Raw genomic sequence first — 17,519 nt, 5'->3', positions numbered from 1 at the left:
AAATCCAAAAGGTTCTGAAATTGGATAGTTTTCAGCAAACTCATTTGGGGGCAAAATCTAATCTAAATCAATGTGAAGTTATTTATAATGTGACTATTTGAATATAAGCATGCATTTGCTGGCATATAGGGTTCAGCACAAGCCCCGCCTGAGATGCTACTTAATATATGGTATACGCACCACATGACCTTTCCAGTATCCGGAAAGTTCTGGATTCTAAACACATCCAGCCTCCAGGGTTTATGGACCTGTGCCTGCTGTTCTGAGTGTCCATCTCCCATCTCTCTCACTGGACTGGAAACTCCTTGAGGGCGGGGGTCACATCTATTTGGTCCAGGCAAAAAGGGATTGCTCAATAGATGTTCATTCAACCGAACTGAAATGATCCCAAATGAGTCCAGTGAAATTGAATTCTCATCTTCCCAGCAGCCATGGCTTGGGAATTTCCTGGGATCTGGGAATTGCTCTTTCATTCCCTATGAAGGATGCCCTGCTCAATAGAAATGGAAATCACTTATAAAGGGCCTCAGCTCTGAAACTTCCTGGATTCTGATCGTGCAGCCCCTGCCCCTCTGTGAGGGTCCCTGAGCACATTGTGTGAGGGGCGGGAGGGGAGGCAAGTGCACTTTACCTCTGCCTCCTGGGGAGCAGGGAGGAGAGGGAACAGGGAGACTTGAGTGACATTGTCATGGCAACGAAGTTTCCCAGCCAGCGGAAGAGTTGGAAGGCAACTGTCAGAGCAGCTGCTGGAATAACAGACCACGGTGGGGTGTTGTAAGAAGGAGGACCTTCCTCTTGTCAAGATGCCAGCTCTGGTGTGGGTTCGAAGTCCCCTTAGAAACCTGGTGCTCATGACACCTTACTCCTCCCCTCAGTCTTCCCAGGGAGGGGAAGGATCTAGCTGTGATGCAGGGGGTCCAGAGGGGATGGTCATAGGCACCACTGACTGCAGGCCCTCTGGGGAAGGGGCAGCTTGCTGGCTGGGGATGAAGAAGCAAGCCGGGGCCTCCTCACTGACAGCAGCACTCGATGAGTCACTCAGCACTCTCTGAGCCAGTGTGGTAAACAACCCCGGCCGGCAGGAGCTCACAGTGATGCGGAGCAGAGGGGGCTGGGAGAGCTCAGAGCCCTTCACGTAAACACCCTTCACGGTGCCGAAGCCTGAGTGGAGCGGGATGGCAAGGTCTCTCTTCCTGCCTGGCTATGCTGCACATTGAGCACAGGGTGAAGCCCTGACCGTCCGGGAACAAAACAAACAATCACCTCAATCGATGCCAAAGAACCGTCGCCTCCCTGTGCCAAAGCCTGCAGGCGCATGTTCCATTCTCAGCTCTGTAGGCCTCCGAGCTGAGAAGGGAGTGTGTGAGAGTAGAAGTGCCAGGTCTCGACACCGTCAAACCCCACCATGGGGACCTCTCTGGTCAGACTGCCCGGGGTATCGGAGAGCGCGAAACTGCCATTGGCTGCTCTCACCAACAGCACATCATTCAAAGCCATCAGCCTGGACCCAAACCACCGTGTGAGCAGTTTTCCACACGCAGGCTCCGGGCCGGCAGACAGGCAACCACCCTGAAACCTTACAATCACTTTGTGAGGGAGGAGTCCCTACACTCATTCTACTACTAAAATAATAGGTAACATTTATTAAGAGTTCCCCCTACGCCAGGCATTGCTCTAATTCTCATAAGTGCATCATCTCATTTAATGCTCACAACAACCTCACCGAGTGAGAACTCTTATCATTCCCATTTTAAGGATGAGGAATCTGAGGCACAGGAGATGAGCCCACAGTGCTGGCAGAGCCAGGATTAGGATCCTGCTGTGTTTGACTCCAGAACCTGAGTTATGACCACTACTCCACACGGCTCTCCAGTCCTGGCCCTCACCACTTCCCCCTCAGAAACTCTGTTTTAGCCACGCCCATCTGTCATTATGCCCCAAGGTACTCCATTTTTCCCTGCCTTGAGCCTTTGCTCACGCTATTATGACTTCTGCATGGATGCCCTCTTCCGTTCCCTTCACCTATCGAACACTCCAGGGTATGGCCCAGAGGCCTTATCTGACCACCTAGCTACACCTATGACCTATTTCTTGCCTCCCTCTGCCCTTGTCTGAGCCACTCATTGGCAAGCCCATAGCAGAGCCATTGAGATTTATGTCACTTTTCGATTGTGTGGTCTGAACTCCCATCTGGTGAAGACCGTGAGCCTCAGTTTCTTCATCTGTAAAATGAGGAGGCTGGACCAGATGATTTCTAAGCACTGTAATTCAATGCCTCTCTGAGTCCATATTACGCATACATGATGTGGGTAGCTCAGAGAAGGGGAGCAAGGAATGTTTGTTGAATGACTCATCACCATTTGTATGCCTTTCTCTTCTGCTTCTCACTTCTTTCCCTCAGGCAGACTTGGATTCCTTCTATTGAGCTGATGAAGGGACGATAGCCCTCACTTACCAGAAGCAGCTCTGAATCACCAGAAGTCAGGCCACAGAGCCTGCGAGAAGCTGGGGAGCTTGTGCAGGGACATCACACTCCGTGTCCCTCTCCAGGCACACGGGGCCACACGGGGCTGGGATAACCATTGCATCTCTGGGTTTCCGGGGGAAGTGGTGTGGATGGCTGATAGCATGCTGGGCCTCACAGAGACAAATCGAGGCAGAGGCGAGGGGTTGACAGGAGGCTCCTGCTTCTAGCTCTGCAGTAAATTAAACCTCAAACCGGCTCCAGCAGCAGCAGGGACGGTGCCTCCGGGTGGTTGGGTGACAAGGGGGTGGGCACTCAGTTAAGCTCTAATACAGTAACCGCAGGAGACACACTGATCTGTAGGAACAGAGGAGGGCAAGGCCCGTGGGAGCTCCTGCACCAGAAAGGCTGAGATGGAGATAAGATAGGAAGCGAAGGAGGAAAGGGCCTGGCGGGAGGAGAGATGGCCTACAAGGCCTGTCCATCCCTCTTATTTCAGATCTGCGGGCTGTGCAGAGGGAGCTGGGAAGTCGAACATCAAAAAGCCTGAGGCAATGATGGCAAAAGGGCAGAGAGGTGGAGGGAATCAGATGTGGGTTTGAGGAGCTTTCCGAGCGACCCTCGCTTTACGTAAACCCACTATATGAAAATCTATGTGAACCAGATAGAAGTGCGGGTGAGTTTCTACTTGGATCTTTCCAGTGTCCTGGTTTGTTATTAATTAGTGCCTCGTGTGATACTTTCCATCTCCCAGCCTCGCTTTCAACCATCAAATGAGGAGATTGAACTCTTGCCTCCAGCATCTTTAGTTTCTTTACACTTCATAATGTTTGATTCTCAAATTGCCACTGCTCTCCATGACTGACACACCTGCCCCAAATATGATCATTAAGAGTGATTTGTGAAGAGCTTTTTGAAACTCACTTATTGCTGAAAGCAGGCACAACTGTACACGGTAGGATTGCTACTGCCTCAGCTCAGATCAGAGCCTCGGCTCTCCGCAACCAAGAACGTCATCACTAGGATCTCTTCTATCCCCTTGAAGCAGAGTCCTTGGCTACAGGGTGACAGGTGTGAGATTGGGGGCATTGTTCAGGAACCCAGAGCCATCAAATAGTCTTAAGTTAACAATGCAAATTAGCCCTGGGCCACCAGCGCAGGGAAGACACCACTCATGACATCAAGCTATAACTGGCTTTGGGTGACCCAATACAACTTCCAAAGGCTAAAAGCTGTCGACGCATCAAGCCCAGAAAACTGGAAAGAGAAGGGGAATATACAGCTACGATGGGTGCCCCACGAGGCACGCTGACATTAAGGCAGGCCACGTGAGAGCAGCTGGGAGATAGACGGTGCTGCCACGTAGGGATGGCTGAACTTGGAAACAGAGGAGACAGGGAGATGATGCTGAGAGTCAGGAGGAAGCCCACGCCAAGGTGAGGGTGAGAGAACAAAGCCAGCAACAAAATCCACAGCTGCCGCTTATTGAATACCTGCTCTGTGCACCGTGCTAAGCACCTCCCCCGCACTGTCTCCTGTCATACTCCGATGACCCTTGTCTTACAAATGAGGGAACTGAGGCACAAAATGGTTTAACAGCCTGTCCAGTCCCACAGCTAGTACACAGAAGAGCCAGGATTTAAACCTGGTCAGTCTGATTCTAAAATCTACTCCTACTCTTTATACCACACAGTCTCCCCAAAGTAGGGATCACAGAGCCGTCATTTTTCCTTCACCTGGGGATCTTGTCTCCCTCCCATCTCCTCCCACAAACACTGTCACTCCAGCCCAGTCCCTGCCCCGCCCTGCTTCAGCTAATAACACCAACCCAACACCCCTCTCCCCCTTACTTTGGGAGGGAAAGAGTTGTGCTGGAACCTTTCTACGAACTGTCTGGGTGATGTTTAAAATCCATTGTGGGGGAGCAGCTTGAGCTTCAGATAAAGGGCCTTTGGGGTAGAAAGATCCAGAAGTCCTCTTTTCTAACAAATGCTAATCATGCCTCACACACATTGAGATATAAAAGCTGAACCAAGGGCCACTTGTTAATAAAATACCTGGTGCGCCTAAAAGACGGCATTAGAAAGATGTCCCAAAGCTCTGTAATGTGGAACAAAGATATCCATTTCCTTTATTCCCTGATTCATCTGGCTTAATATTTTAGATGTATCGACTCTACTAAACCAGGCTGCATGGGTCATTAGGAGAGGAAATTTACATCGACTAATGACCCCCATCTACAACGGACAATCTGTGCTCTCTGCTCTGCCAGGGAAGCCCTGAAGAACCAAAGAAAAGGAAGGAGGAGCCGTTTTTGCAAAGTATAGGCTACCGAATTGTTTAGAAATCCAGACCCTTGTCTGAGACCTGCCCTCCTGGACAAAGAAACGCTACAGACTGGACTAGGAGATTCACAGGAAGTCATGGCTGGCTTTTCTAAATTCACTTGGCGATCCTGAGAAATCTGAATCTTCCTTTCATTGTCCTAGAATTTGACCTCTATGACAACTAGGATTTCTGTCTGTTCCCTGCTGAATCCCTGTTGCCTAGAATGGAGTATAACAGGCGCTCACTAAATCTTTCCTGACTGACCAAGTGAATAAATGAATGACTCTGTCAGGTACCTGTTCCCCCATGCTCTCTTCTGGAGGAATCTGTCCATGGATCTCACTGGCCTCAGCTGCCCTGTTCTGTACGGTAGGAACCCACTCTCAATCTCTAGGAGTGGGCACTCTCCCCAAGGGTAATTATTACGCCATCTGGCCAACACTTGTGACTCTTGAGATGAGCCACGGCAAGATGAGCTGGACCAGTCAGATCTTCTACCTTGGGAATCCAGACCAAGAGGCACTGAGGGAAGCTGCCATTGATGTGCATGCTGAAGAGAGACTGTAAGCCTCCTGAGGGCAAAGGACCATGTCTACCTTGTTTCCTACATTGTTTCCAGTGTATGACATCCTGGATCTTGCCTGAAATGGAGTAAATGCTCAATGAAAGTTTCCAGAATGAATAAACAAATTGTATATTGGGCCTGGATGGCCATTATGGGACAGGTGTATGATGAATAAGCCAGGGAAACCACGCTGGCAGAGAGGGAGGAGCAGGGATCCAATACCACGAGAGCATTAAAGCAGCTGCGAGACAGCGAGACAGCCGCTGTGTCCCTCCCTTCCTGCCCTCTCTGGATCCTTACGATATCCTACCTATTGCACCTGGGCCAGTGTGAATGCTGCTTCTTTTGCAATGCTGGTCGCTCAGATTAGAGCGTTGCTGGATCCACAGATAGAAGACCAGACGTCTGACATATACTTGAGCAAGTTGTTCTTTTATTTAGTTCTGTTTGTTTTTGCCAATGAGTGTTGTTAAAGGTTAACATGGACTAGAAAGGGAGGAGATGGGGACTCCAAAGTCTTAGGGAATAGATGCTAGCATCTCTCTGGCTCCTCCCCTTCCCTCTGAACTGGAGTTGTTCATTTCCAGCTTAGCTACAAGTCACCAGCCCACTAACTTGGAAGCTCATCCTGTAAGGCTGTCAAGGTAATACCAGCAGAGAATCCCAGGGGAGGTGGAGGGGATTGGGCACTGGACTCACAGGGTGACGATGCGAGTTGAGGATTCAGGACTTGCTCAGCCCATTGACTAGCCCTGAGGTTGGGGAAGTTACCCAATGTTTCTGAGCTTGTTTCTTTTGTAAAGTGGGGACAATAACATTTCACTCTCAGGTTGTTTGGAGAATTAAAAGCAATAACCAGCACATAGCAGGGGCTAAGCGTGACTTGAATGACCTACTATGTCTCTTTGTAAAGCACTGCATCTTACAGAAAGGTTTCCTATATTTTAAGTCATTTAAATCTCACAATAACTTGCAAGATTTGCAAAGTAGAGCCTAGCATTCCCACTTTACAGATGAAGAAACTGAGGTTAAATAGGATAAGTGACTTATCCAAGGTTACCCACAGATCGAGTGGCCGAACTCCATCCTAAGTCTCATTTTCTTCTCACAATGCTGCCCTCAGCACAAGAAAGCAAGACAGGCAATCAGATGTGTAATGACTAAGCTACCCTTGGGCTGGCCATATCTTTCCTTTCTTAATCACACATAAGGTTTCATTCAGGGATTTGTATACAAAATGTCCAGAAGATGAATGAATCAATATATGAAGGAATGAATGAGTGGGTAAATGATGAATGAATGAATGAGTTTCCCATCTTAATTCTACTCTACACATGATTTACAGCAAAACCTGGGCATCTCATCCAGACTGAGCCCTCTAGGACATCCTGCTGCATGTTTCTCTCCCTCTCTTGGGAATATCTACATCATAGGCCTGGCGATGGGTGCAGTTCACGCCACCAGCGCCTCCTCTGCCAGCGAGGGAAGCAGAGGGCAGCCCTGCCCATTCTACGTACTGGTTTCTGCAGTCTCGTACTCGCTGTCTCTGAGAAGCTCAAAGATGTCCACTTCGACCTTGGCCTTGCCCAGCCTCTCAGGAGCGCGGTTGATGCGGTTCTTGGCCAGGGTGATGGAGAGCCGCTCCCCTCTGCTGCACTCCATGGGGTCATCCAAGATAGCAGCTGTAGGCAGGCAACCACATGGAGATAGTTGGTACCCTCTACTGTTACCCCTCCTCCTTCTCCAGTCTCCTCCCACTATCACCTTCCTCTTCCAGGCAGCTCCCGGCATCCCCCTCCACCCTGCCATCCTCAGGACTATCCCCAAAGCAAGTCCTTCACATGCTAAGGGTCTCGGTTTGTAGCCAGGCACAGCAGTGAATTCTAACGTGGATATCCACTTCGGGAACCCTGTAATGCCACGGCAGGCCACGAGGGGTCTATCTGGACAAGGTCCCTAGGCCCAGGCACGGTGATACCCTTGGATATACATCTGCATGCACACACAGGCACATGTGTGCAAAGGAAGGGAGATAGTGGCTGTCCTTCGAAAATGGTATTCTGGGTATATGAGAGGTGAGAGAGGGTTAAAGAAGGCCAGGTTTGAGAGGGAGAGCTCCAGTATTAAGGAGCAGTGGCAGGATACTGCTGAATGCTGGCTCTCCAGGCTATGACACCGGTGAGACATGTCGCCTGGTGAGCCATGTAATTTCTCTGGACTTCTTTTCCCCACTGAACGCTAGGAATGGTAAGACAACCTCAGGGGGCTGGTGTGGGGATTCAGTAAGATACATGTATGGAAGTGGCACATAATACGAATTTAATCAGTGTGACTCAGTCAGTGTGAATGGTTGCAGTGGCGTAGTACCAATAGCTGCCCCACTTCTGGAAGCAGGCTTAAGGATAAGTGTTATGGTATCATAGAGAGCTGGGTTCAAATCCCTGCTCTACCCACTATTAGCTATGGGACCTCAGTTTCTTCCCTTGTAGAAAGGTGGAGACACCCTGCTCATTGGTCTTTTGTGAAGGTTATGTGAACAGTATGTGTGAAATGCTCAGCACAGTGCCTGGCACGTGGTAAACCCTCAATAAATCTAGCTACTGACACCATTCATTCTTTTGGTAGAGGAAGTTACAACATTGAAATCTCTACACCAAAAGCATACTCAAGCACTCAGAGCAGCATTATTCATAATAACCAACAAGTGGAAAACCCCAAATGCCCATCAACGGATGAATGGATAAACAAAATGTGGTATATCCACACAATGGAATATTATTTGAAAATAAAAAGGAATGAAGTACTGATACATGCCACACATGGATGAACCTTGAAAACATTATGCTAAGTGAAAGAAGCCAGACACAAAAGACTACAAGTTGGATGATTCCATTTATATGATACATCCAGAATAAGTGAATTCATAGAGAGAGAAAGCAGATTAGTGGTTGCCTAGTGGTGGCAGTGGTAGTGGAAAAGTTGGGGAGAAAGGGGAGTGACTGCTAATGCACATAGTGTTTCTTTTGGGATGACAAAAATGTTCCAAAATTGATTGTGGTGATGGATGCACAACTCTTTGAATATACTAAAAACCACTGAGTTGTATACTTTAAATGGATGAATTGTGTGGTATATGAATTATATCTCAATAAAGCTGTTACAGAAAGAAAAAAAAAAGAAATATCAAGCTTATCTTTCAGAGGTTGTAGGCTCAGAAAGGCAATGCAGAAAATGAAGTCAAAGAGATTTCACCACCATGTGGCCGTTGGATCTCTGTGGCTAGTGTACACAGAGAGACCCAGGTTCCATACCGTCTTTTCTGTATTTTGCTCCCATACCCACTGTGACCCATTTTCCAAATCAAAAACTAGGACACAGAATAATACAAAGTATTTTTTTCTGATTTGTGGATTACTTTTATGTATAGCCCTTTTGAACAATAAAAATTAGATTTCATTTACCCGGGTTGGCCATACATTGGGCAACAAAGGTTGCCCTATGCCCAAACAAGACCTAGGTAATAAGGTGGGCTTCTGGGAGTTAAGTAGCAAGATCCACAAACACCTGATGGGATTAGCCACTTGCAGGAGTGGCCAAAGGACCAGAAATGCATGATTGAAGAGCCTGGGGACACCTAAAACTCCTACCCACATGACCTTAGGGAAGCAAGACTAGAAAGAGATTATTACTCAGGAAGCAGGAACCTAAGCAATTACACTGTGCTGACCGAGAAGGAAGACTTTGGGAAAAGAAGGGAAATGGGGCGGCCTAAAGGAGATATTCTCAAATAGCGTTCCTTGCAGGACCTCTAGGCTCCTACAAGCAGCAGAGGGGGAGGCTGCCCGGGGCTCTCTAGCCCCACACCAGCTTCAACCAGCATAACTCCACATCCATCAGTTTAGATGTCGGGGTTCCACATAAGGTTTGATGTGGAAAAAAATGTTTCACTGTTAAAAACATAGTGGAAACCATTAGTCCAGCCCTAGAGCACAGAAAACAGATATCTAAAAATGTCAGGAATTGGCAGTGCTGTCCCACACAAGTCATGGGAAGGAGGCACTGGATCCACGGCACATGAGCTTCAAGTTAATAGGCACACATTTATTCAGTGACCATGACCAAGTTAGTGTAAGTACTGGTGGACACAATGTCACTTAATCTCTGCAACAACTCTGTGAGATAAGTGTGGTATCTGCGTCATCCTCACTTGGAGAAAACAGAGGTCAGAGAGGTCGAGTGACCTGCCCACATTCACAGGGCTGGTGGGTGGTCAAGGAGGGAAGTGATCAGGTCAGCCTCACATAGACCCCGCACCCTTAACCACGGCTCATCTTCCTTCTAATGAGACTTGTCTTCCCAGGGATTTGCTACTGAGAGTGGATGTACCAGGTAGGTGTGCCTTAGTCAGCTCGGGCTATGATAACAACCTATCATGTTTGTGGCTTAAATAACAAACATTTATTTCCCACAGCTCTGGAGGCAGGGGAGTCCAAGATGAGGGTGGGTTCTGGCGAGAGCAGAGCCTTCTTCCTGTTTTGCAGATGGCTGTCTTCTTGCTGTGTCCTTACACGGTGCAGACAGAGGGAGAACAAGCTCTCCGGTCTCTTCTTATAAGGGCACTAATCCCTTAGGGGCCCCCCCCATGACCTCATCTAAACTCTAACTCCACTTCTTAGTACCATGACAGGAGTCAGAGTTTTAACACATGAATTTTGGGAGGACACAGTCAGTCCACAGCAGTGGGGCACATGAGCCTTCTAACCACCATAAAGAAAGTCTTACCGAGGCAAAGCAAAACTCCCCCAGGTAATGTCCCCAACTCCTGGGACACTTATAGACTTGGGCCAGCTATCTTTCTCTTTGGGCCATGTGACGCCATTCTTACCAATTTTTCCATCTACAACCTAGTAAATATTGAATAAATCGCTTGTAATGAAATAAATAAATTAATAAAATAGCCTCTCAGAAAATTCCCCTGGCCCCTGTGAATCTGGGAACTGGGGCTTCTAGGGTGGGAGGGGAGTTACTTGAGTAATGTTTTTGACCAGGCTGTTCATGCTATGGAGTCACACTCGCCTCAGCTCCGTCCCAGCAGTCCCCAAAGGGCACACAACTGCATCTCTGCCATGGACGCAACACACCTAGAGGGTCTGTTCCAGAGCCTCTTAGTTCTGTCTGTCCCCTTCTTTTTGCAGAGCATACATTCAAGATGTGTGTTGTGGACTGAATGAGATCCCCCTCAAATTCAGATGTTGAAGCCCTAACCCCCAAGTGTGATTGTATTTAGAGATAAGGCCTTTCAAAGCCATTTAAGGATGAAGGAAGTTATAAGGGTGGAGCCCTAATCTGATAGGATTAGTGTCCTTATAAGAAGAAACACGGGAAAGTGCTTCCCCTCGCCCACTCCCCCCGCCAGCTACCCCCCCCCACCCCACCCCCAGGAAACAGGGAGAACGTGTCTGTCTACAAGCCAGGAAGCGGCTCTCAATAGAAACCAATAATGCCGGCACCTTGATCTTGGACTTCCAGCCTCCAGAATTGTGAGAAATAAATGTCTGATACTTAAACCACGCAGTCTGTGGTATTTTGTTATGGCAGCTGAGCTGACAAAAACAATGTGCCAAAACAAGCCCAGATGTGCCAACCACCAGCCAGCCGTGAACATTACACAATCAACTCACAGAGCGTTGTGGACACACTTTAAGACAGAGGGATCACGGCCAGGTGGGGAATAGGGAATGTGGGAATTTTACATGAAGGGGAGTATGAGGTCCCCTCAGCACCCCTTTTCTCCTTCTCTCCCGGTAGGGTCCAACGCAGGACTGTACACTTAGAGTTATCTGGTAGGAGTTTGCCAGCTCACTAAGATCCACTATCCTGCCCTCCTTTTCCCCTAACGCCCATGCCATTCTGGGCACCACTTTTCATTAGGTTTTAGGTTTTAGACAGTGATTAATTTCCGGCTAGGAAGAGCCTCAATTAGATGCTGGTTGAACATATTCTGATCCCAAACATAGTGGGATCAGAATAATTAGGATGACAACAGAAACCTGGATTCCGGGGCTGTGGACACCAAGGACGAGGTGCAGCCTCAGTCTCTCGGGACACCAGAGGAACATGTCCCCAACACGCGTTACCAAGCAGCACACTTTCTGTTCAGCAGTCACCAACGAGGGGCCCCATGGGTGAAGGAGAACAGTGTGCTCAGGACCGAACGTGCATCCAATGCTCTGGCCCATGCTGTGTCTCCCAGGCCTGGCCCTCCGGCTGGGTCAGGATGCTCAGAGTTCCCAGTCACTGCCTAATGAGAACAATATCATCTGGCACATCCTCCACCTCCGGGGACTCGACTGCTTTGCAGAGAAGTCGACCAGTAGCCACAGTGAGGCTGGGAGGTCTGTCTGGGGCTGCAGCAAGGGCAGGCCTGAGATGGGGAGATGCAGTCAGGGGCCAGGGTCTGTCCTCTCTTTCGAGCCATGAGGACTCTGTATGCAATGACTCTTTAAACTCACCACTACTCAACATGCCTCCTTCATGCCCAGGGAGCTGCTAATCCCTTACATTTTAATTGGGCTTTTCTCCCTGTGAGCCAAGAGCTCATGTTCTTGGCCCAGTTCTCTCTGAGTTCTAAGTCTGCCCTCTTGACTCTGGACCCACCACCACCCCAAGCTCCTCTCCATGTTCCTGGCCCACGCCTATGTCCACTCTGGAGAGGACACCTCCCCTGGGGCTGGCAGGCCTGGCTCTGCCCACTGTAACACTCCTAGGCTCACCCCTAATGAGTGTGGCTGTGACTAGCCAGGAGGCCTTATGATCACTGACCTGTTCAAAGCCCTCCGGCCTCCCCACTGTCTGAAGGATTGGTTCCAGTCGAGTCTCTAGGATGGCATCAGGCCCTCCACAGTCTGGCCTCCACATACCTTTCTTGCTGCGGCATCTCCTTCCACCCATGGTAACAGCACCTCCATGTTAGGACCCAGGCCAGCCTTCAGTTCTCTCCTCCAAGCCTCTGCTGACATGGGCCCTTTCCCTACCAGGCTCTTCTTTTTCCCCTCAGACCTACCTCTTCCAAGAAGCCCTCCCTGACAACCCCAGCTCACGATCTCCTTAGATTTCCCGAGAGACCACACACTGCCTTGGAGGGGTACTTATCTTCCCATCTCTATATATGACTTTCCTCTACTAGCTTGAACCTTAAAAGCCCAGAGTGATGCCTCCTTCCTTTGAAAATCCCCAGATTTCCATCCCAAATTAATTCCCTCTTCCTTAGAACTCCCGCGGAAATTTCTCTGTACCTTTCATTAGACACTAATCACTTTGGACATTTTTATTATGCCTATTTGTCTAGCCACCTTTTCTCCCTAGACAGTGGGCTCCTTGAGGGCGAGGGCCGTGCCTGATTCATCTCTGTACCTGCACAATGCCAGACATGCACACACAGGGAGCCCTTAATGAATGGTTATTGAGTGAATGAATAATGCAAGGCCACTTCTCTCTTCACATCCTACAGCAAGTAGCAGATATTGCACCCGCCATGGTGCGGGAAGCATTGGATGATGCGTGGACCAAGGGCGTCCCCTAGGAACAGGGCCTGTGGGGTGGAGGACCCCTGCCGAGACCTCCCGGGCACCCAGGGCTGGCAGTTCTCCTGCTCTCTGCTCATCTGTGTAAACTGGAACGGGCTAGCCCTCCCTGCACAAACTCTCAACAGCCCAGAAGTGACCCCTCAGGTTGGAAAATCAGACTCCCTAATTCCTTGATTCTTCAGAGTCTCTGCTGAAGATTTCCAGGCACTTCCGTAACTCTTATGTCTTTAAGAGGGAGTGTAAAGAGGTTTTACTGGAGAGTCTTTATAGGCAGTATCTACAACACTGCCTATGGCTGTTTGGCTCTAGGTTAGAGCCCTGTGCTAATGAGACAAAGAGATGGTTTGAGCCTCCAGGATCCTGCTCCTAAACCGAGCCCTAGACTGCTGGCTCCCAGGGTCCCCAGCCACAGTCCCACCGTCATCATTCATCTGGCACCAGCTTCCTCCACTCACCTCTGTCCTCTCATGCCCCTCTTTCCACCCCTGTTGGTCCCCGTTATCCCTGCTACAGGAGGACATCACACCCCAGGGCAGGCTGCTCCCACAAACACCCTTCCTCCTCACCTGGGGACCACCCGCGGCCTCGCTTGGCCAGCTGCCTCTCATGTTATAGACTATATTCATGAGCTAGTGCTGCCATACTCAAGCGCCGCAGTTAAACATCAGCCCTTTATTTTCTCACAGTTCTGGAGGCTGGGAGTCTGAGATCAAGGTGTCAGCAGGTTCGGCGTCATTCTGAGACCTTTCTCCTTGACTTGCAGATGGCTGTCCTGTCCCTGTCCCTTCACATGGTCTTCCCTTTGGGTGTGTTTGTGTCCTAATCTCGTTTGAAAAGGACACCAGTCACATTGGACTAGGGTCCTCCCTAATGACCTCATTTTAACTTAATTACCTCTTTAAAGGCCATACAGTCACATTCTGAGGTACTGGGAGTTAGGACTTCAATATATAAATTTTTTTGGAAAATTTACAAAAATTTTATTTTTATTTTATTTATTTATCGAGGTAACATTGCTTTATAACATTATAAAGATTTCAGGTGTACATCATTACAATTCGACTTCTGTATACACTACATCGTGTTCGTGTTCACCACCAAAAGTTTAGTTTCTATCAGTCACCATACAATTGACCTCCTTTACCCCTTTCGCCCTCTCCCCAACCCCCTACCTCTCTGATAACCATCAATCTGTTCTCTGTGTCCATGTGTTTGTTTGTAGTTTTCTATCTTCCACATATGAACGAAATCATATGGTATTTGTCTTTCTCTGACTTATTTCACTTAGCATAACACCCTCAAGGTCCATCCATGTTCTTGTAAATGGCACAATTTCAAACATAAATTTTCGGAGGACACAATTCAGCCCATAACATGGATTTTCACTTCTAGCCACTGCCCAGCTCCCACTCTCTCGCCCCTGGCCCACAGACTGGTTAAACTGAGGCCACTCTTGGTGAACTGCCTCAACTTTGTGCCCCCACCCCTTTCCAACAGGCTCAGATAATGAGGGCTCCTGTTCTAGGAGAGTCCCCCCATGCCCTGCCTTCCTCCCCAGCACCCTGCCTCTCCATGCTTCCCTTCTCTCCTTTATCTTCAGTCTCTCTCCCAGACCAGCTCATCCCCCTTTGCTAAAACATGGATGGAGCTCTCCTCTCCCAAGGGACCCTCCAATGACCATACTGGCCATATATGCCCCTTGGCCTCTTCCTTCTATCTCACCTTCAGTTCAAGCCAGGCTTCTCAAGCGATTACTCAGTGTTTACTAACTTCACTTCATCTCATATTCTCCTCAACCCATGGCAATCTGCCTTCTGTCTCTACCACTCCACTCAAACTGTACTCCCAAGTCACCATCAACAACAATTTTGGAAAATCAGGGGACATCTGATTTTGATTCCTTCTCAAATTACTAGCTGGTACTATTGTTTACTATCTGCCAGGTGCTGTTGGAAGAACTTAGTTTATTATCTCATTTAATCCTCCCACAACCCTGCAACTTATGTCCCACTTTATAGGTGTGAAAACTGAGAAAGGGGCAGGTTGAGCAACTTGTTCAAGATCACATAGCTTTTAATGGCAGCCTGGGTCCAGAGCTATGTAGGCATGGTGGCCTCACCCCAATTTCTCACCTCCCAGTTGCTCCTGGTTTTACCTCCTCAATATTTCTTAAATCAGTTCTCTTCTCTCTAGTCTTAACACCACTGTCCTAGTTCAGTCCTTTCATCTCAACTACTTAACTGCAACCTCTTAACTCTCATTTGGTTTTCCCATCAGAGTTTTAACCACCACCCCACCCTCCTCAGTCACACCCACACACAGCTGCCAGGCTGATCACTTTAAAGTGCAAACCTCTGCTTTTAGCTTTCAATCTCAAAATAAATGGAATTCCTCAGCATGGCAGAAAAGACCTGGCTCTCTCTCTCTCACCTTATATTCTGCTTCTCTGCTCATCCTTCTCTACCCTCATAAATATTGAACTGCTCATAGCACCACCTAAACACACACACACTCGTACACACCCTCACACACACATAGGTACACACACACAGTACTGTTGCACGCCTGCATACTTTTGCTCATTCTCCTCCTTCTGCCTTCTCACCCTTGCTCATTGACCACTCTCATTCAGAATGAGTCTTCAGCTCAGACATCCCCTCCTTCTTAAGCTTTCTCTGAATACAGAGATTGGCCTCAACTATGTATATTCATAGAATCACATGCATCTTATACTCAATTATCAATTGAGTCTCTAACTTTCACTCTTTAATTTTTCCTGTCCCCAGTGCCTGGCACCTCCCCTGGTAGCAGGAGGCACTCTATAATATAATGTTTGAGCCAAATTTGTCTTGGCTTTTCAAGGATTTTATGCCAACTTCTATTCTTCCTTCAAAATTAGTATTCTGACCCACACATATATGGACAACTGGCTTTGACAAAGGTGCAGTGAAAAAAATGGTCTTTTCAACAAATTCTGGTAGAAGAATTGGATATCATTTTTTTTTAAAAAAAAGAACTTCAAATTCTATCTTATACTATATACAAAAATTAACAAAAAAGGATCATAAACCTAGATGTAAAACCTAAAATGATAAAACTTCTAGAAGAAAATCTTTGTGACTTTGAGTTAGAAAAAGATTTCTTAGATATGACACCAAAAGCAAAACACATAAAACAAAAAATTGACAAACTGAACTTGATCGAAATTAAAAACATTTGCTCTTCAAAAGACACCATTAAGAGAATGAAAAGACAAGCCACCGACTGGGAGAAGATATTGTCTGCAGAAGCACAGACCTGATAAAGGACTTGTACTCAGAGTATACAAGAACTCTCAAAACTCAATAATAAGAAACCAAACAACTCAATTTTCAAAAATGGACAAAAGATTCGAACAGACGCTTCACCAAAGAAGTTATATGGGTGACAAACGTGAAAATATGCTCAACATCATAAGTAACTGGGGAAATACAAATTAAAACCATAATGAGATATCACCATAAGCCTATTAAAATGGCTAAAATTAAAAAGCTCAATCATACCACGTTGGAGAGGATGAGGATGTGAAGGGAACTCTCAGATGCTGCTGGTGGGGATGTAAAATGATATAACCATTTGAAAAACAATTTGACAGTTTCTTACGAAGTTACACATACACCTACTATGTGATTCAGCCATTGCACTCGTAGGTATTTACCCAAAAGAAGCATATATCTAAAAAATTTGTACATAGATGTTCATACTAATTTGATCTGTAATAGTCAAAGACTGGAAACAGCCATTAACAGGTGAATGAAGAAACAAATGGTGGTGTATCCATACAATGAAATGTAACTCAGCGATAAAACGGAATGAAAGAAGCCAGACCAAAAAAAGAGTGCACACTGTATGATTACATTTATAGACATTTCTAGAAAACACAAACTAACCTATAGTGACAGAGAGCAGATCAGTGGTTACCTGGGGATGGGGTTGAGGTGAGGTAGGAAGGAACAGGAGTGAGGAATTACACATTAGCACGAGGAAACATTTCTTGGGTGATGAAAAAATTCATTATTTTGATCGAGGTGATGGTATTACGGGTGTGTGCACAGCCAACCTTATCAAATTGCACACTTTAAAATATATGCAGTTTATTGTACGTTAGTTATACCTCAATTTTGAAAAAATGCTTCTATGAAAAAAAATTACTATTCCTCTGGCTCCTTCCTACCTCCTCCCCACCCTCCCTCCTCACCCTCAGCAAATGAAACATTTTAAACTCTGTGGTCTACACAGAGTCGGCACGTGAGTTTCCCAGGAAAGCAGGGAAACAAACTGGGGGGAGCCCCCAAAGTCATGAGGAAGCCTGGGGTGACTGGTCCAGGCCCGAGGGGTCTGAGCGCCTGGTGGGAGAGGCTGGATCAGAGGACAGGAGCCTGAGCATGGAGGACCTTGTGTGACACACTAGGGAATTCGGGCGGTGCTCTCTAGGTGCTGAGGAACAGTAGGAGGGCCCTCAACAGATGGTGACATCATACGATTTGCATTTTAGGGCTACCACTCTTACAGTACTGCAGATATACTGGAGAGAGTT

The 17,519-nt window shown here is 47.5% G+C and overlaps 1 protein-coding gene across 14 annotated transcripts in view; it reads right to left on the bottom strand.

Annotated features, from left to right (window-relative positions):
- The window catches only part of GRIK4 (glutamate ionotropic receptor kainate type subunit 4), a 413,900-nt gene that overhangs the window by 166,675 nt on the left and 229,706 nt on the right, over positions 1-17,519 (bottom strand). For 11 of the 14 annotated variants that reach the window (XM_023645003.2, XM_023645006.2, XM_070273808.1 and 8 more), the window contains one exon: positions 6,875-7,039. The exons of the other annotated variants lie outside the window; for them this stretch is intronic. In XM_023645003.2, the coding sequence (XP_023500771.2) occupies positions 6,875-7,039 (165 nt within the window). The remainder of the gene's footprint in view (positions 1-6,874; positions 7,040-17,519) is intronic. 14 annotated transcript variants of the gene reach the window in all.

This window comes from Equus caballus, chromosome 7 (genome assembly GCF_041296265.1).
Source record: "Equus caballus isolate H_3958 breed thoroughbred chromosome 7, TB-T2T, whole genome shotgun sequence".
NCBI lineage: Eukaryota > Metazoa > Chordata > Mammalia > Perissodactyla > Equidae > Equus > Equus caballus.
Note: the sequence above shows the minus strand (reverse complement) of the source record. Positions and strands in the feature narration are given on the sequence as shown.